At 49.5% G+C, this 21266-nt stretch overlaps 1 protein-coding gene across 1 annotated transcript in view; it reads right to left on the bottom strand.

Annotated features, from left to right (window-relative positions):
• Nucleotides 1–21266, bottom strand: part of LOC136850244 (proton-coupled folate transporter-like) — a 344294-nt gene that overhangs the window by 261229 nt on the left and 61799 nt on the right. The window contains exon 6 of the mRNA XM_067123914.1: nt 18634–18751. Within this exon, the coding sequence (XP_066980015.1) occupies nt 18634–18751 (118 nt within the window). The remainder of the gene's footprint in view (nt 1–18633; nt 18752–21266) is intronic.

The following is a 21266-nucleotide window of genomic DNA, read 5'->3' as shown; positions in this document are numbered from 1 at the left end:
AACTGATAAGAAAATTACTGTATAAAAATACATTAATGGTCATACAACCACAGTAGGTTGTGGGTAAACACAGATAGTCTACCTATCTACTGAAGTGTGTCATTGATAGAGAGAGGGTAGAACTAAGCATTAGCTCTGCATTGGGTATTACCTTGGAAATTGGCTTTTCTACAGTATTTTGGTTGCTTATCAAGAATTTATTGTTATTTTTTGTCGATCAACTGTAATTTACCTGTAATTAGCCTCAGAACTGGTTATATTTTTGCCATCGAGCATGCATAGTGTTATAAGGGAACTTTTGGTAAAAAGCGGAGTTTCCTTCACTGGGGTGTCTGAGGGCAGAGCCCCCAACTAAGTAACACAGCATACTAGGTTGGGGTATGCTAGATTAGCCTAGTATGGTTCCTTTTATAACAGATTTCTTAGCCAATCCCTTCTTGAACATATGGCTCCCTAATGTTTCTTGCATTCGTGGAACCATTCCATAGAATCCGTGCAGCGCAAATCCTTAGAAATACCAGAGAGAGAAACAGATGGGTTACATTTTTTAGTGTATTTATGCAGTGCATTTTGTTAAAAATGTAGATAATTGACTTTTGCATACAGTTTTCAATTTAGTGTGATGGTTGTTGTTTATATGCATATTGAGTGTTTACAGTTGATGTGGTATTGACAAGGTTAGCTGAGGAATGTACGGAGTTTCCTTTGAACATGCCTATTTTTTTTTACTTGTCCTTATCCAGACTTCACCATGGTAAATCTAAGCAACAGCTCCGTGAAAGGACTATTACCTTGGAAATTTATTTCTTCTGAACGTTTAGTGTTGCTGATGAAGGAGGTGGTGTTGGTTATTGTTGGTCAATTATTTTTAACCTCATATCTACCCAACATGGTTGGAGATCCTTTGGGAATGTGGGGTTTTTGGTGGGGAAAATCGCTGGGAGAAAGACTGGACTGTTATGTGGTTATAACTTATGGAACGGTTCCACGTATGGGTAAGTCATTAGGGAGCCATATGTTCAAGGGATTGGCTAAGGAAACCTATTATAAAAGAAACCATACTACTCTAAAGTACCCTAACCTAACCTAACCTAGCAGGCTGTGTTACTTAGTCGGGGGGCAGAGAGCCCCCTGGTGAAGGAAACATCACAATTTTTGAAAGTAAATTGTATTTTTCCCTAACTATACAAGCCTGAGGTCCTTTACATTAGGAATTACTTTCACCGTAGGCTGGAAACGGCCGTTAAACTCTTTAGGTGGTTAGGCAGTAACTACTGCCAGGTAGGCGGGTATTGGAATAACCACCTACCCGATGTAAACGTTCCAGTTTGCCTTTTGGTGCAGGTTCAGATTGAGGGGTGACATGAGGCAGCCATAATATATAATGTAGAGGACCTTGGGTTTGTATAGTTAGGAAAAATACAATTTACTTTAAAAACTGTGATTTGTTCCAACATATATACAAACCGTCGGTCCTTTACATTAGGGAAGACTCACTGGTTGGAGGGAGGAATCTGAAGAGTCTCCTGAACTGACTGGAGTTCTGCACACCTGGGCCACTTATATCCTGGTCGAAGAGCGCAGGAGGAGTAAATCCAATGATATATTGATCGGAGTGTAGGAACTCCCAAGATCAAATGTCAGATACTGGACCTTTTTGCATGAGTGAGGAAATGTAACTCCTACAAAATAGGCTGGAAGAATCTTAGAGTCAGAGACAGTAAGGAAAAGCTGAGATAGGGTTTCCCTTCTTGCCAGCTCTCCCTCCTCCCATTGCTAGATGAAGGAGAGGAATTGCTTCTATGATTCTAGGAGAAAAATAGAATGGGTGCTCGATGTGTAGTCTTGCCACATCAGCGTCAGGTCCAGCAAGTATTGGTTTGAGTCCTATTCTCATCCCGAAGGAGGAGAAGTAGAAAGATGGGGAAGGAGGAGGAAGAGAGGCCAGTCACTCTCGATAGCCTTCTCACTTCCAGAACCAACACCTTAGGCGAGATGCTACTAGTCCTCTTGAAGGAGCCAGGTAAGAAAACACAACTTGTTGAGCAGCCACCACAGGACCAAGGAAAAAAGGTTCCAAGGGCCTGTGGGCAAGACCGAAGTTAGAAGACAAGAGTGTGATCTATGAGACCACGTCTTGCTTTCAGACCGACAGAAACTTCCGGGATGCGAGGGATGGACCAAGCCACTGACTTCGTGAGCTCTCGGCTGGAAGGTATCAGTATCGTCATTGTCAGCTGTGGGACCTACCTTCAATAGCTACTACGAAGCCAGGAGGAAGATGTGTCCTTAGACACTTCTTCCTTGGGAGAGATAGAATACTAGCGAAAATGTCAACAACATCCAGGTTAGGGAGTATTGAGCCTTTTCGGAAAGTACCACAGCTCCTAAAGGACAAAGTAACGAATGATCCGGATCATCAACACAAAGTCCAAGGAGGAGGGAACAAGAAGGACTCGAACCCGACAATAAATGCCAAGGATTCGGAGTCCACCTACAACATCAGAGAAGGAGTCAAGGTATTGATCCCATTCACCTGTTCTTCCATCTTCTATGCCAAGGCCTGAGCAAGATGAGAGATGGTCCTAAGAGGGCACATCTCTATCCGACGACTCTCATAAGGGCGCACACAGCATGGGACAGGAACCCTAAACAAAAGTCACATGCCACCCAGGGAACAGTTCCCTGGGACAGCACGAAACGAAGAAGCTTCTCATCTGTTCTTTGGTAAGCAAATCTCTTTGAGGAGAAGAAGGCTACTTCAGATAGAAGACTAGGTCGCAAGGACCTAGTTCTTCACAGATGAAAGGGAGAGAAGCAACCTCAGCAGAGAAGACGAGAGAAGTCCAGACTTGAAGAGTGACTTGACCCAAAAAGTTCCATCAACAACACCCACCAGCTTAAAACGGCTCCAGTCCCTGGGAGTGTTGCAGAGGGCTTCAAGAGATATCCAGCTATATCCATTGCCACTGACGAGAAAGTCTATGCTTGCAAGGGAAGCTGGAAGGTCTCCCAGTCCCGAACACACTGGGATGTACTGCCCAAGAACCGCTTCTTGCGTTAGCTGCTACAGGAGGTTGGGTCAAGAACAACTCTTCTCGATGCCTCGGCCATCAGGTCGGGCAGAGGCAAAGTCTCCCAGCATTTGTCTGTAACTCAGGGGTGAGCAATGCTTGAGAAGCACTAGTGAAACAGGCAAATACAGAGGGAAAAACATAGATATCAAGTTTCCCAGAAAGACAGCATGCCTCACCGTAGCGCCCATGGGTCTGGTATAAAGGAGCGAGAAAAAAACTACTGACTTGTTGTGCAGGGAGGCAACAGAAAGACGGTAGGGATTTTCAGTCGAGCAGTCTCTTCAGAATCTTCGAGTGAGCAGCACATTCCGAGTCCGATCACTTTAAACCCGAGGCCAGGCTCACAACCAATACATCCCCACCAGGGATGCATCTGGCTAACTGAGATGTCGAGGTGTGCTATAGAACACTCGTACCTGCAAATATCGACAGATGAAACAGGAGGGAAAAAAGATTCCCTCTTGTTTAATGACAAATACTACTGTGGTTTTATTGTTCAACAAACCACTGAGTGTCTTGAAAACTCATCCTGAATTCTTGAAGGCTAAAAGGCTGCCTTTGAGCCCAGGATGGTGATGAGAAGGTACTAATCATATTGGTCACACACGTTCAAAACAAAGTCTTACAGGTGTGATACTGCTATTCCTCGATTGAATCTGTGAGAGAGGTGCGAAATAATGAGCAGGAATACAAATACTGCTGGTTTATTGATGAAAACGAGCTGCTTAGAAAGTGGGATGTGGACGTCTGCATGGTTCGCAGAGACCACTGGTACAAAATTTACAGGTGACCTGAGGTCAAACTAATTCCTTACAAAAACAGGACAGATTCATACAGAGAACATAGTGATCAACAATGTCTGACATATAACAAATAACTCTGTTACTTGTACATAAAAACATGATTGTTTAGAAAGACAACATATATACAGTTTACAATTATGATGATAAATATATATTCCGATCAACCTTAGGTCGATGAAAGGCACACAGAAAACAGGATGTTCTCTACAGAGAACACGTTCAGCGGGGACTTTACAATGCTCCCCACGCCAAGATGGAGCCAACGCCTGATTAAACCAGGTATCTGCTGGGGCAACGAGGGGCCTCTCTTTCTTGATGTCAACTGGAGAGGTGGTCACCTTCCCCGGTGTCCTCTACAGTGGTTTGTTGGGGTGTCTTTCTGTCAGGTTTCTGGGTTTTTTGGGGACGCCCTCGCCTCCTTCCTGCGACCAGGGTTGTTTGAGGGGCTGCCGCATCCCACAGGAGATCTTGGGGTCCACCTCCGTTGCCACCCCCCAGGAATGCAGGTTTTAGATGATCTATTGACACCCAGTCTTCCTGCCCATGGATGGATATTTGGAATGTCTTCTTGTTCCTTTCCAGTACAAGGAAAGGTCCCCTGTAGGATCTAGTCAAGGGTGGGCGTATGGCGTCGTCCCTGACGAAGACGTGGGTGGTGGAGAACACCCCGGGAAGCATGAATGAAGGGGGACGTCCTGTCGGTGAATGTCTTTTGGCAGGGGGCAAACTTTCCAACTCTGTTTCAGAGCCTCTGCGTTCCTATGTCGTCCCCGTCCTCTGCAACGAGTTCCCCAAGGATTACCAGAGTATCCCCATAGACTTTTTCCGCTGAGGAGGGGTCGCCATTGGCTCTGGGGCGGTCTCAACCCGAGGAGGACCCAGGGCAGCTGGTACTTCCAGTTTTCAGAGGAGCAACGAGCCATGAGGGAAGCCTTCAGAGACCTGTGGAACGTTTCAACCATTCCATTGGCTGTGGGCTTGTAGATAGATGGTGGTGCTGTGGTGAGTGGTCCCCATTAGACGTGCCAGGGCAGTCCACAGCTCGGACAGGAAAGCAGGTCCCTGTCTGTCGTTATGTCGTCTGAGACACTGAACTGGCTGATCCAGTTGAGGAGGAGGGCTTCACAGCATGCACTGGAGGTGGCTTCTTCCTGTGGGTGTAGCTTCAGGTCACCTGGTGGAGTGGTCAACGACTGTCAGAAGGTACCTGGCTCCTCCTGATGGGGGAAGAGGTCCTACTACGTCGACGTGGATGTACCCAAAGCATCTCTTTGGCTGGGAGAATTTGCCCACCCCCGATTCGGTGTGCCGTCCCACTTTGCTTGTCTGACACTGCATACACTGTCTTGCCCAGGCCGCCGCGTCTTTCCATATGCCGTGCCAGACGAACTTTTCCATCAGCAGTCTGGCTGTTGTTCTTCCGGGAGGGGGTGGATAGGCTGTGGATGATGTTGAAAACCAGCCGACGCCTGGAGGTGGGTACCAGGGGCGGGGTGTCCAGTACCGACGTCGCTCAGTAATGCTGATCCTCCTGAGCTGAAGGGCATGTCCTTCCACTTCAGCGACGTGACAGCTGTATGGTAGGCTGGGGTCTCAGGGTCAGCAGCTTGTTCAGGGGCGAGGTCCTCATGTCGATCCCAAGCTGTACAGAAACGATCTCAATCCTCGAGAGGGCATTGGCGACCAGGTTCTTCCTGCCAGGGAGATATTTGATAGTGCAGGTGAACTCTGCGTTGACTCAAGCGAGGTGCCGCTGCTGCCTAGAGGACCATGCGTCGCCCAGCTTCATGAAGGCGTGGACCAGCGGCTGGTGGTCGGTCCAAATTGTGAAGGGCGTCCCTCCAGGAGGAACTTGAAGTGCCGTACTCCTGGTATGCTGCAAGGAGTTTTGGTCGAAGGTGCTGTAGTGGGACTCAGTGGGGTTTAGCCTCCTACTGAAGAAGGCGATGGGCTGAGGGTCCCTCTCTGATGACCTGTTCCAGGACTGCTCTGCAGGCAACGTTGCTGGCATCCGTCGTCAGCTGGAGGGGAGCGCTGGGGTCCTGGTGGGCCAAAGATGTTGCTTTGCAGGGAGGCCTTGTCAGGAGAGGAAAGCCTTCTGCTGGTCGGGACCTCACACTAAGGTCATTGGACTTCCCTTCAGGACCTCTGTCAGGGGCCATGATGTGAGCAATCCCGGATGAATCTTCCGTAGCAGTTGACCATCCCAGGAATTCTTGTACGGCCTTCATGGAGGTAGGGTGGGGAACTTCTCACAGCTTTGACCAACAATGACACTGGGCGGATGCCTCCCGGGATATCTCGTGGCTCAGGAACTCCACCTTCTCGACGCCGAAGGTGCATTTGTCAAACCTGATGATGAGGCCACTTTCCTGCAGACACTGCAGGACCTTCCGGATGTGTCGCAGGTGTTCCTCCCAGGATATCATCGTGGAAAAGATTAGGATAGGATGCTGACCATCAGCCTCTGGAAGGTGTTGAAGGCGAAGACGAAGGCACACCCAAAGGGCATGACAATGGTGATTTTGGGGATGTCCTCCAGCACTAATGGGACCTGAAAATAAGATTTTAGTAGGTCCATTTTGGAGAATATCCTGGCTCTGTGGAAAGAGGCCGCCAGGTCCTGCATGTTTGGCAGGGGGTAGTGGTCTGGTTCTGTTGCCAGGTTCAGCGCCTGTAGTCGCCGCAGGGCCTCCAGATGCAGTCCGCTTTCTGCACCATGTGAAGAGGGGAGGCCGACGGGCTGGGAGCCTTTTGCATATGCCCATCCTTTCCATCTCTGCGGAGGCCTTTTGGCCTCCTGAAGGCGCTGCCATGGGAAGCCGTCGAACTTTAAGTGCATTAGGGGGCCCTTTATCTTGATATAGTGGTATATCCGTGTTTGGCAGGAGTCCCGGCATCTGGCAGAGCTCAGGTTTGAAGACCTCCGAACTCCTTCAGGAGGGAACCATACTGGTGGGGCGTGATAGAACAGATGGCAGGCTCCTGGGGCCTGGCGACAAGGGCAGGGACTGGCAGGACTGGGTGTCCAGCAGGTGTTCGTGGCTGACGTCGACTGCCAGAACTGAAGTGGGTGAGGAAATCCACCCCCAGGAGTGGAGTCCTGACGTCAGCGATGATGAACAAGCAGCTGTACCTCGAGCCAAGGATGGAGATCGACAGGAGCTTGGTGCCATAGGAGAGGATGGGGACCCATTTGTGGCCATCAGGCAGGTAGTTGGGTCTGGTGGTTATCTGCCGTCCTCTCCCGAAGGTGGAAACATCGAATGGATGGCCATGTCGACCAACATCATCCTGCCAGAGATCGCATCGTGGACGTAGAACCCTAATGGTAAGGGGCCCCTGGGTATTTTTGTTGTTGCTGCCACGGCGGCCTGTGGGGTTGGTTGCTGCCTCCTCCATTTTTTGAAGGGAAGAAAGGGCAGGGGCTTTGCACCCCAGGCGGCTCTCCTGAACCTCCGTGGAAGTAGCATGGCCCCGGCCCTCCCTCTTCTGCTGGTGGGACAACCTTTTCCGCTCAAAGGAGTTGACAGGCTCCGTGGTGGGGTCCTCCGGCAGGAGGCAGTGGGCGGAGTGTGCGAGCATGGTCGCCCGCCAACGGCCGCCTTCATGGAGTCCGTCCAGTTGCTGCGCCAACCTGATTAGGTCCTCGACTGGCAGGGTGTACACATCCATGATCTGCCCACGAACCTCCAGCAGTAGCTGCCGCAGGAAGATCTCCCTCAACAGACTGATTTCCCTTGCGCCTGCCACTGCTGTCAGTCTCGGGGAGGAGGAGGAGGTCCCGGGGAGTGCCACACTTCCAAGAGGTTTTCCTCCTGCCGGGGTTGAGGGCGAGGTCGAGGGCGCGGGCAGCTCTCTCAGAGACCGGCAGGGAGCAGGTCTTGATGAGAGTGGATTTCAGTTCTTGGAAGGTGGCGGGGACTGACGTTGTCATCAACCAAGGGGCGATCCCCTTATATATCTCCTCCGGGAGGGTGTTAATGGCGATGTCCGCCTTCAACACCTCGTCAGTCGGGCGTGGAGGTGCGCGCGGGAGGGGGTTGCGAGAGGGAGGTGTCTGTCTCTGAGAGGTTCGCGGTAATTTGTACGTGGTTGGAAATGTCTCCGTCCATGCTCTTTTTGCGCTCTCACTTGGAGTATGTGGGAACACTCACGCCAATACACGCTGGGGGAGCATGCCGTGTGGGTCCGCTAATGATGCTGGTGACCTGCCAACAAGGGTCGGTTAATGTCCGAATGCTTTGTTAGAGCACCATAGCTAGTCCACTAGGGGCGTGGATTAGGTTCATTGGGCCAAGACTTAGTCGCTGTTTGGGTTCGTTAATGGCTTCCGGGAACCACTCCGGGGTCAACACTGTGAGAGAGGTGCAAAATAATGAGCAGGAAGACAAGTACTGCTGGTTTATTGATGAAAACGAGCTGCTTATAAAGCGGGATGTGGATGTCTGCGTAGTTCGCAGAGACCGCTGGTACAAAGATTTACAGGTGACCTGAGGTCAAACTAATTCCTTACAAAAACAGAACAGGTTCATACAGAGAACACAGTGATCAACAATGTCTGACATGTAACATAAATAACTTGTTACTTGTACATAAAACATGATTGTTTAGAAAGACAACATATATATACAGTTTACAATTATGATGATACATATATATTCCCATCGACCTTAGGCCAATGAAAAGGCACACGTAGAAAACGGGATGTTCTATACAGAGAAGGCATTGAGCGGGGGACTTTACAAATCCGTAAAGTAGACACACGATGTGAGGGAAATATGCAAGCACATTCTGAAGGTTCCCTCACTCAAGCATTAGCCTAACTCTTTCCTCATAGTTTGAAGAGGAAAGAAGGACAGAGGAATGGAAGCAGACCTCCATTCTCCAACATGGGGCAGCTTCTGCAAGATGACAGGATACTGAATCAGGAGCAAGGGAGAGGAAGCTGGATGGAAGTTTGATGAAAAGAATTGGCGAGATCTAAGGGAAATAGATACTTCTCCTGAAGGAATCCATTCCACGTCTCAGCAATGTCGCTGCCAGTGTCAGAGACTCAATAAGTATCATTTCATTCAGGAATCTGAATTAGGAGAACTTCTTCCCAGTTGATACTTCTTTCTCTCTTCCTTCTTCCCTCCTCCCCTTATGGGAAAGAGGTGGAAAGAGACACAGTTATGTGCACTTTCCTAGAAGGGAAGAAGTGGGCTATGTGTTCCGCAATCTTCTACCAAAGCCTGGGACTTCTTAGGAGTTGACGGGGCTGGCTTGAACTCAAGGTCTAGTCGAGATGACTAAGACCCTAAGGACTTGGCCATTGTCCAAAGGACAAGGCAGTGCCCTGGTACGAGCCTTGATTACCAAGGTATCTGGCAAATCTCTGAAAGAGAAAGGCAGTACCAAGTAAAGGTTCGTTCCTAAGGGTCGAGCTACCTCGGGACTTACAAAACCTGAGATCAGAATTGGGACAAAGTCCTTCTTAGCACCAGAATTGCTAACAGAACTGCAGTCGTCCAGACTCTCCAAGGCAAGAAGAATTCGTATTCTGTCAAGGCAGGGAGAAGCTTGGTGTCTCAAACTGAATGAACTCCTTCTCCGAAGAAAAGAATTCATCTGGTCCAGAATGCTCAGAAGCAAGGACCACGGCAGTCCCCGACACTCGGCCCCTTCAGGAACTGCAAGGGTTGCAAGTGATGAAGATTATTCATTAGGGGAGCCGCAGTCCTGTCCCGGGAATCCTCTCGCTGATGAATCGCGCAATTTCTCTGAAAAACGAGGGGCGATCGCAACTTGGAGAGGAAAACCCTCGCTGTTTCCGGCGTGAAACTCCTGTACTTCTCCCCTTGGAGGGAGACCTTGACAGATCCCATGAAACCCTTCTCGACTACCTGGTTGTACCACGAGACAATCGGGAGACTGACGCCCAAAGCACCCCAGGAAGCTGAACTCCAGAGAGCTCTCTCTGTCCATCTCGCACCTCTCGGAACAACCGAGAGGAAAAGAGAACAGGTAAGGAGAAAGAGTACCCTACCTGTCCTGCCGGTAAGACCAGCAGGAGAGGCAGACCATGAGTGATAATCAACTGAAGGAGATTACCGCCACACAGGGGAAGAATAGTGCTTGTGCTGTGGCAAAACACTTTCCTGGGAAGAGCAGAAAGTTCACTTTCGAACAGAGCCGAGAACCGGTTCAGAAAAAACCGAGTGGGGCTGGCCGAGCCGATCACGCGAACGCGATCCAGGGAGGTATGTGGTGGACTGGGAGGCAGGAGGGGCAAGCCAAGCCGAGCCAGTCTTGCAAGCGTGACCAGGGGCTGGGCGGGGCGAGCAAGCTGAGTGAGTGGAGCCGAGCCAGTCTCGCAAGCGCAACCAGGGTCATAGCCGAGCTGAGCCGATCACACGAACACAATCAGAACTGGACAGGGTGGAACTTGTCTGCCATGAACTATTGCTAGTTTCCTGAACTCTAAACTCCTTTGAGGCCGAGGCATTCAAAGGGGAATTCTGCGTCTGCTATCCTGCATGCTCGAACCCTAAGATTCAAGACACAAGGATGAAACCTGGCCAAGCAACTGAAGCAGCTAGTGGGCAGTATCGAGACACCTGGCGTCTTGGCACCCAGACACCTGAGCGTCTCGGCACTTTCTCTTGTCCTGTGCCTCTCGTCAGGAAAGCGCTCGTGATTCACAGAATTCGAGCAACCCGAAAGACTTCTAAAATTGGGAGCGGCTGCTTTCAGTTTCCTAAGAGATCAAAAAGAGCCACGCACAGAACCAGACTTAGGAGCAGACTTCCAAGACTGGCAACGAGGCGCTGCCTCAAGAGGCCGCACTCTCGCAGCCCCTGAAACGCCAGACCCCACAGGAGAATGCGAATCGGCTCCCGCCCGAAAAGCGGGAAGAGCCAACAAAGAGAAACTTGTCTTCTGGAAGAGAGCAGTCCCTTAGAAGTCCCGCAGGACTCTGGAAGGGAATCTCTTCCCTGCTTCTTCTGGTGTTTGAACCGACAGGATCGAGACACCAGGCTGGAAACCCAACTGAGCACTGGCAAGCACTCGGGGAGCGCTTGTGGTGCTGGCAGGAAGAGCTGAGACACCTGGGTGCCTTGGCCTTTCTCTCGAACTGCTCCCTAACTGGGCCAGGGAGAGTATTCGCCAGACCGGACCAGGATACTTGATATTCCATAGAATCTTGAGCACTCAAAGCGGCTCGTGAACGAGCGCCGGAAGCAGCCCCATCTTAGAGGCGGAACCTCTAGGACTGGGAACAGGGTCACAAATCGAGGTCTGTGCACCCGCGGCCCCGAAACACAAAACCAGGGCTAAGGGAATCGGTTTCCTAACCCAAAGGTTGGAAAGAACCAACGAGACCCACTGCCTCCTCGGAAGGAGGCAATCCCTAGACGCCCAAGGGCATCAAGGGGAAGAAGCAGCCTTCCTCTCCTTCGGCTGAAGGAGGTCTGTCCGATTCCCGGGACCCCTTGGACCTCAGGAGAGGAAGGGAAGAGGTAGCAGAAGACGAAATCGAAGATAGGATGAAGAAGATGGCGGCCTCTTCCACAGGGCGTCCTCCTTCACCTTCACTCCAACATCTTCTACATGATGGTGGACATGAAACATTGTAACCTCCAGGGCAGCTAGGCAGGAACATAACGGAAGCAGCCCAGGACACAACCACCAGGAGAAGCAGCAGGCATGATCAGGACAGTCGATGAAGGGAGATATGGCAGTGGTTCAGAAGGCAGGAGGCACTGCAACAGCCATGAACGTCACTTCCACAGGGCTACTTCCTTCACCTTCACTCCGACATCTTCTGGGATAGCGGACATCGTAACCTCCAGGCCAGCTAGGCAGGAACACAAAGGAAGCAGTCCCGGGCACAGCCATCAGGAGAAGTAGCAGGCATGATCAGGACAGCTGATGCAGAAGCTATGGAAGCAGTTTGGAAGGCAGGAGCCACTGCAACAGCCAAGAACGTCACATGAAAGTCACTAGCATCGACAGGAACGATCAGGACAGCTGCAGCAGGAGACCAGGAAGAGCCACCCAGAGACTGTCAAGTTAACAGGAGCATAACACAAGAAACACCGGTAGCATATGGACCACAGATACGCCAGAGGCAGTGCCATAGCATACATGAAGGCAAGCAATGACAGCGATCGAGCCACATTGGCGGGAACAGAGTCGGAACGATCCCGACATGGCACTATGTCATCCAACCAGGAACTGTGGTCTATCCCAAAGCAACACTGAATGAACGTCGGGACTCCTTCATGCAAGATATCCCCTGAGATACCCAGCCAACTACTGCTGTGTCTGCGATGCTCACTGTCAACCTGAAAGAAAAAGCAAAGATGATTAGAGAGGGAGACTCCTCTTGCTACGAGGGGAACTGCCCTACGCAGCAAGAGGAGGTACCCAAGAAGAGGTCACCTGACCGCCAGCCCCCACCCCTCGCGGTCTTCGCCTGACGAGCGAGCAAAGAGGGTGAAGGAGAGAAATCTCTATCGAAGGAGAGATAAGGAAGAACCTACAGGGAGAGAGAAAGATGGAGGGGAGGCCACCAAGGGCGCCGTGGAAGCGGAACTTACAGACAACGCCCACAACCCCACAACTATCTAAGCGCAGGCGGTGAAAACAACACTCAGCACAAGTAGGAAGGAAGTAGTCATGCCCTTGTACATGGAGGGCAGGAGCCCAAGAAGGAAGCGAACATTTACGTCCCGATCAATGTAGGGAGTGAAGATATTACGTTCCAATTTAATATCTCTGATTGTACAGAGGAACGCCTTCAGTATCTAAGTAAAGGACTACTGGAGGAGAAGCATTTCACCACCGGTTACGCTCCTCTAAATACGCCCTTGGCCACAAACCCAAGACACAGCACAGGGAAGGACGACTTATGCAACGTTATCACAAATCATGGGTTTGTATTAATAAATATCAAACACACGTAATATATATACAAAATACATTAAGATCCCACCGGGATTATAAGAGCTTAACAACAGTCACGCAAAGAGATCCGAAACCATGTCTGCAACGCATGGCAGCTGAAAGCAAACTGGAATGTTTACATCTGGGCAGGAGGGTATTTCTGCCTACCTGGCGGTAGTTACTGCCTAACCACCTTGCTCAAGAGTTTAATGGCTGTTTCAGCCTACGCTGAAAGTAATTCCTAATGTAAAGGACCAACGGTTTGTATATCGTGTTGGAACAATCTAATTTTTACCAAAAGCTTCCCTATAACATTGCACATGTGCGATAGCATTTCAGGATGCCCAGCATACAATAACATATCAGCTCTGAGGTTAATTACAGTCGACCGCCAAAAATGAAGGTTAATTCTTGATAAGCAACCAAAATACTATAGGAAAAATCAATTTCCAAAGTAATACCCCTTGCAGAACTGTTACGTACTTCTACCTTATATACAATACAATTCTGGAAATATCACGCTGTTCCCTCATAAAGCTTCAGAAATTTAAAAGAATGACAGAAACCCAATCAGGTTTTACCAGGATAAGAATGTAAACTACTCTTCATGCTAATAGGCCTAGTGGCAAACAATTTTTTACCTGTCAATGAATCTCTTCATTATTGGGTTGCTGTGGATTCATAATATGTACTTTGAGAGCTGCTAAAATCTTGTAACATAATCTGTAAAGGCGTCAAACGCCTCTTCATTTCTGCATTAGTCACGCCATGTATATTACCTGTTATTATTTCATGTTTTTTATGTATCTCTCCATACACATTATTGTCTGGCCTTTCCGCCAATGTATGTAACTACTTTGTACGTTTATTGTGATGCAAATTATTCTCATTTATATGTCATTTAACAAACGCAAATTCTTGTCCAAATGCGTGACATGGGAATCCGCAGGTCAGTCACTTCCTTTCCATCCTCATTCCTCAATGTATAACTGGTTTCTGAGAAATAAATCAGTCATACCAGACTGTCTTCTTGAACCTCACAACTGGTGACCCCAGAGTGACATGTAACCATGCGGTTTTGGCCCGCCATTAACTGACTAAATACAGCTGCATTTACCTTCAGAGAGCCTTTAACGAACTCAAAACGGCAACACAGTCTAGGCCTCTGAAAGCTCCTTCCTTGGAGGAACCCCATGCCATTAACGGACTAATAACAGCGTCCCCGCCGCGGGTACGTTTGGCATTTTGAACGGTTTGGCCCTTGCCATTCACGACTCACGTCGACCACTCAATTCTAACACCATTAGCCGACTAAATATGGCATGTACTTGCATTTTGGTGTGTGAAAGTAAAGATGGTAGAGTCTGAATTACAATCGCAATCCGAAAACACACAAATAGTCTGCATGCCCTTTCGCCCACAAAGCCAGATGCAGTAAAAGCTCCCCATTTTTCACAGGCAGGAAATCGCCTGACAAGAGCAATATTCCTGTGGCGCCTTCCACAGGAGGTGAGGGCCAAATTACTGACGCAGACACCCTTCCCATGGACGAGCTGGTTGATGTCGCCCAGAAAATCTACGAAGCCACTAAGGCCTCCAAGCACGCTGCCACCCTTGCAGCCACCACCCTCACAGCATGTAGCCTGATGTCAGAGGACGACGACCCAGAGAACACAAACGCAATCTACAGGAGGAGAGCACCGCAAAGGGAGCAGAGGGTGTGGACAAACCTGGAGCAGGGGCGTGGACAAACCCGGGCGTGGTGCTATTTCCACAGAAGATACTGCCCCAGCGCCAGGAACTGTAGAATCCCCTGTTTCTTCACAAAAACGAGAGGATGGCCACAAGTAACATTAGGCTGCAAAAATACAATGACTCGCGACCAGCAGGTTTCTTCATCAGAGACCATATATCAAGCGGCGCCTGCTGGTTGACACAGGCGCAATGCAGCCGGTGTTCCCGCTTATTGGAGAGGACTACGTCTGGACAGCTGGCTCCACAACCTCCCTGGTAGCCGCAAAACAGAATCCCCATCCTGCTATGGAACAACAACCCACAATCTCCATCTTGGGCGCAGATATCACTGGCCTTTCACATCGCTGACAGGTCAAGCTCCTCCTGGGCACCGATTTCCTGGGACACCACGGACTCCTAGTCGGCGTCAGCAGGCAAAGCCTCTCGACACGGAACCTACCACTCCTGACCACTCTCCACCGGACCGGGATGCCCGCCATCTGCTTCACAGCCTCGAACAATTACACCACCCCCTCCTCCAGGAGTTCCCGGAGGTTTTTAAACCAGAGCTCCACCAGTTACCGGGGCCGGTGCCAAGCACAGCTACCACCACATCACTACAACAGGCCCCAACTCATGCCAAGTTCGATGCCTGCCTCCCAAAAACTACAAGACACCAAACGGGCCTTCACTGAAATGGAACAGATGGACATCTGTACCAAAGCATCGAGCCCGTGGTCATCTCCCTGCATATAGTAAAGAAGTTGGGTGGTTCCTGGAGGCCCTGTGGAGACTACCATCGCCTGAACTTAAGTCACCCACGCCAGACCACTACCCACTGCCAAACATGCAAGACCTAACAAGTGCACTTCACGGGGCCAAGTTCTTCACGAAGATGGACTTGCTAAAATCATACTTTCAGGCTCCTGTGCATCCTGACGATGTCCCGAAGACAGCCATCACCACGCCGTTCGGGACGTACACCTTCTCCTGCTCCACCTTCAGCCTCAGGAACCCGGGGGCCACATTCCAGCACCTGATGGACACTATCCTGGGGAACCTGCCCTTCTGCGTCTGTTACATAGACGACATACTTATCTTCTCCAGGTCCCCAGAAGAACACCTTCGCCACATCCATGCCGTCCTGAAGCACCTGCAGGAGAACGAATTAGTCATCAGGTTCGACAAATGCACGTTCGGGGCGGAAAAACAGACTTCCTCGGGCATGAGATCTCCCCAGCAGGGGTATGCCCCATGGCCTCCAAGGTGAAAGCAATAAAAAAGTTCCCGACGCCACAGACAATCAAGACTCTTCAAGAGTTCCTTGGCATGGGAAACTACTATCGCCGGTTCATCCCAGGTATCGCCCACATCATGTATCCCCTGACTGGAGTCCTGAAGGGCAAGCCAAAAACACTGACATGGGGTGCTCCGCAACAGCAGGCATTCGAGGAAACAAAGACAGCCCTGCAGTGCCACCACCTTAACGCATCACAACCCCACGCTGCCCTGAGACTCACCACTGACGCCAGCAACATTGCCTGCGGAGTAGCGCTCGAGCAAGCAGTTGACGGTGCCCCCAGCCTCTAGCCTTCTTCAGTCGCAAGTTGTCGCCGGCAGAGGCCCACTACAGCACCTTCGACAGAGAGCTGCTCGCAATCTACCAGGCTGTGCGGCGCTTCAAATACCTGCTGGACAGCACTCCATTTACCATCCTCACAGACCAAAAGCCCCTGGTGCACGATTTCATAGGCGGGCAACGTGGTGGTCAGTGAGGCAGCAGCGGCACTAGGCTGCCATCTCAGAGTTTGGTTGCACCATCACCTACGTCCCCAGCAGGAAGAATACAGTAGCCGACGCCCTGTCAAGGGTGGAAATCAATTCCATGCACCTCAGCATACACTACGAAGACCTGGCAAGGGAGCAAGCAGCAAACCCAGAAACACCAGCCTACAGGACGGCACTGACGGCACTCAAGTGGGAGGACATGCCCTTGGGTGGTTTGGGGCAACGCTTCTGCGACACTAGCACTGGTTGCCCCCTCCCCTTGGTCTCCGCCTCGATGAGGAAGCAGACGTTTGACATCATTCACAGCCTCTCCCATCCATCAGGGTGTACAACTGCGCGCCTGATGACAGAAAAGTTTGTGCGGCATGGTTTCAGGAAGGACACCGGCCAGTGGGTGAGGAGCTGTATCCGTGCCAAACCAGCAAGGTCACATCAGCACTTCGGCCACATCCATACAGACGATCATCGGGCCTCTACTGTAATCTGGGGGCACCAGGTACCTCCTGACGATCATAGACCGCTCCACTCGCTGGCTGGATGCAACACCTATGGAGGAGGCGTCAACAGCATCCTGCGCAGAAGCCCTCCTCTCCAGTTGGATCAGCCACTTTGGGGTGCCAGACAGCATTACTATGGACAGGGGGTCAGCATTACTATGGACAGGGGGTCAGCATTCCTGTCAGAACTCTGGGTCTCCCCTGGCACGCCTGATGGGTAAGACACTTCACAGCCCAACGGCTTACAACCCCGCAGCAAATGGCATGATAGAGAGGGCACACCGCTCACTGGCCGCAGCTCTAATGGCATGTTGCACCAACGAAAACTGGAGGGCCCAACTCCCTGGGTCCTGCTGGTCTCTGCACCACACCGAGGGCAGATGGCGATGTATCTCCGCAGAAAAAGTCTAGGGAAACACTAGCTGTCCCGGGGAATTCTTCCCGCCATCAGCCAACGGCAAAGACACCTCTCCCGTGGTTGAGGGAACTAGCACAGAAGTTAGTGCCCTGCCATAAGACCTTCATGGACAGAACCAACACCTACAGCCTGGATTTCTGCACCTACATATTCATCAGGATAGACCCCCCATCGACCGCCCCTTGACCAGGCCCTAAGGGGCCCTTACTGAGTCATCAACAGGACCCCTAAGGCGTATCTCATCGGCGCCCATGGCTGGGAGGGTTGGGTTTCCATCGACAGGCTAAAACCAGCATTCCTTTGGACAGCAAAATCCGGGAGGAGGCAGGCAGACATCCCAGGGTCCACCCCTCAAAACGCGCCCGCAGACGTACCCGCCGCCTCCAAGGAGGGGCCTTGGGCGCTCCAGAGGCTGCGCTGCAGCAGATCCAGCAGTTAACGTTGCCCCCCGCCTACAGTTCTCGAAGAGAAGGGGTTGCCTCCTTCTCCCCCAGCGCCTCCATGATTAATGTTCATGTCATCCAATAATTATCTCTAATCATTGTTTTGTGGGGGAGTACTTGTAAAGGTGTCAATGCCCCTTCATTTCTACATTAATCACGCCATGTATATTACCCGTTATTATTTCATATTTTTTATGTATCTTTCCATACGCATTATTGTCCAGCCTTTCCACCAATGTATGTAACTAGTTTTTACGTTTATTGCAACGCAAATTATTCTCATTTATATGTCATCTAACAAACGCAAATTCTTGTCCAAATGCATGACATGGGGAATCCATGGTCGGTCACTTCCTTTCCGTCCGCATTCCTCAATGTATACCTGGTTTCTGAGAAATAAATCAGTCATACCCAGACCTGTCGTCTTGAACCTCACAAATCTCATACAGTCTTTTTTAATTAAGTTCAGTACTGAAGAAGGAAATGAAATCGATCACCCTCTGCTGTGCTGAACGCCACCTTAGTCTTACCTCAAGAAGCAAACATTTCACAGAGGTCAGGTCTTACCTGGAAGCATCATGCTGATGATCCGAATTATTTATCTCAAGGCCTCTAATATTTTTATAAACTACATAAGATGAACTGCAAACTGAGGTTTCGTTCAGTGTTATCAGAAAGACAGCACGATAATGCCGTTTAATATAAAATGATAAAACTATTCAAAAATACCCACAAAGGAAACAAGAATGTTAAATTTTACAGCACGATAATGCCGTTTAATATAAAATGATAAAACTATTCAAAAATATCCGCAAAGGAAACAAGAATGTTAAATTTTACCCTAGCAGTATCTATAATCACAAAAATAAACAAAATAAAAAATGATGGTAAACGTTTGATGTTAGGACTGAGACTCAAGAATGTTTTCATTTAACTTACCATTTTCCCTTTTTTCTGGAGGAAGCGTTTCCCTCATGAATAATAAATACTGCAATCCAACCAAGTACAGGAATGTAGCCGTGCTAAAGACAACAACGTATCCAAATGCACTGAAGATCTGTACAGAAAGAATGGGAATGTTATCTCTGCTGCTCGATGAACAATTAGTCATCTAGTAATTGATTATGTGTGAATCTTGGAAAACTGAAATGAGTAACTACATATTAAATGTTTGACTCTTCCCTATCTGTTAATGAATCTCGGATGCAGTTATACCAATCATCTGCACAATAAAGAAATTCAAGAAACTGAACTATACTTGAGATATAACAAAAAGAAAACAAAGGATAAAACTAGTAAACTATAAGTAATTCATGTGAGCCAATTTAACAAAAAGCTTTAGCATCAAGTTTTGACTTATGAAGTTTCCAAGTTCAACTGTATATTATTAGAAAGATCACTCCATATTTTGGCCACACCTGGAACCAAACTTTTAGTAAAATCACATTTTGAAAATAAATTGTATTTTTCTTAACTATACAAACATGAGGTCCTTTACATTAGGAATTACTTTCAGCGTAGGCTGGAAACGGCCAAGTTAAGCTCTTTAGCAAGGTGGTTAGGCAGTAACTATCGCCAGGTAGGTGGAATACCCACTTGCCCGGATGTAAACATTCCAGTTTGCTTTTTGCCCAGGTTCAGATTGAGGGGTGGCATGAGGCTGCCATAATATGTAATGTAATGGGCCTCAGGTTTGTATAGTTAGGAAAACTACAATTTACTTTCAAAATTGTCATTTGTTCCAAAACGATATACAATCCGTCAGTCCTTTACATTAGGAAGACTCACTGGTTGGAGGGAGGAATCTGAGTGAGTCTCCTGAACTGACTGGAGCTCTGCACACCAGGGCTACTCCTCCTGGTGGAAAGAGCGAGGAGGAGTACCGTGCCTCTGACATGTTGATCGGAGTGTAGGAACTGCAAGATCAAATGTCAGATACTGGACCTTTTTGCATGAGTGAGGAAACGTAACTCCTACGAAATAAGCTGGAAGGATCTAGAGTCAGAGGCAGTAAGGAAAACCAGAGACAGGGTTCCCTTATTGCCAGTCTCTCCTCCTCCCCTTGCTAGGGGAAGGAGCGGAATTGCTTCTATGATTCTAGAAGAAGAACAGAATGGGTGCTCGATGTGTAGTCTTACCGCATCAGCGCCAGATCCAGCAACTGTTGGCTCGAGTCCTATTCTCATCCCGAAGGAGGAAAAAGTAGGAGGACAGGAAGGAGTAGGAAGAGAGGCCAGTCACTCTCAGTATCCTTCTCACTTACAGAACCAACACCTTAAGCGAGCTGCTACTCGTCGTCTTGAAGGAGCAGGGTAAGAAGGCCCAACTTGTTGAGCAGCCACCACAGGGCCAAGGAAAAAAGCTCCAAGGGCCTGTGGGCAAGACCACAGGAAGACAAGAGTGTGGTCTAGAGACCACGTCTTGCTTCCAGACCGACAGAAACTTCCAGAATGCGAGGGATGGACCAAGCCATTGACTTCGTGAGCTCTCGGGCGGAAAGTACCTGTATGATCGTTGCCAGATGCCGAGTACCTCGTTTCATCACTACACTAATCCAGGGGAAAGGTGTGTCCCTAAACACTTCTTCCTTGGGAGAAAGAGTACAAGCAAAAACGTCGACGGCATCCAGGTTAGGAATGTCGAGCCTTTTCAGAAAGTACCACAACTCCCCAATAAGAGAAAGTAACAAATGATCTGGATCATCGACATAAAGTCCACAGAGGAGGGGAACAAGAAGGACTCGAACCCGACAACAGGTGTTGAAGGATTCAGAGTCCACTTACGACATCCAAGAAGGAGTCAAGGTATTGATCCCCATCCCTGCTCTTCCATCTTCTACGCCAAGGTCGGAGCAAGATGAGAGATGGTCCCAAGAGGGCACATCTCTATCCGACGACTCTTGTAAGGGCGCGTACAGAGCACGGGACAGGAACCCTAAATGAGTCACATGCCACCCAGGGAACAGTTCCCTGGGACAGCATGACCAAAGAAGCTTCTCATCCATAGCTAATTCTCGACTGAGGAGAAGAAGGCTACTTCAGATAGAAGACCAGGTCGCAAGGGCGTACATTCTTCACAAGTGAAAGGGAGAGAAGCAACCCTCGGCAGAGAAGGCGAGGAAGTCGGACTTGAAGAGCGACTTTGACCTGAGAAGAAGTTCCGTCAATGACACCCACCAGCGAAAATGGATCCAGTCCCTGGGACAGTGTTGCAGAGAACTTCAAGAGGTATCCAGCTATATCCATTGCCGCTCGGTGAGAAAGCCTGCGCTTGCAAGGAAAGCTGGAAGGTCTCCCAGTCCTCAACACAGTGATGCACTGCCTGAAGAACCGCTTCTTGTGTCACTGCTACAGGAGGTTGGGTCAAGCAGAACTCATCTCAGTGCCTCAGCTATCTGGTCGGGCAAAAGGCAAAGTCTTCCAGCATTTGTCTGTAACTCGGGGTGAGCAATGCTTATGAACCCCTAATGAAACAGGCAAATATGGAGGGAAAACACATAGATATCGATTTTTTCCAAAAGACAGCATGCCTCACTGTAGCGGCCCCTGGGTCTGGTACGGAGGAGCGAAAAA

This window comes from Macrobrachium rosenbergii, chromosome 21 (assembly GCF_040412425.1).
Source record: "Macrobrachium rosenbergii isolate ZJJX-2024 chromosome 21, ASM4041242v1, whole genome shotgun sequence".
Classification (NCBI taxonomy): Eukaryota; Metazoa; Arthropoda; class Malacostraca; order Decapoda; family Palaemonidae; genus Macrobrachium; species Macrobrachium rosenbergii.
This window is presented reverse-complemented; position numbering and strand designations above follow the sequence as displayed.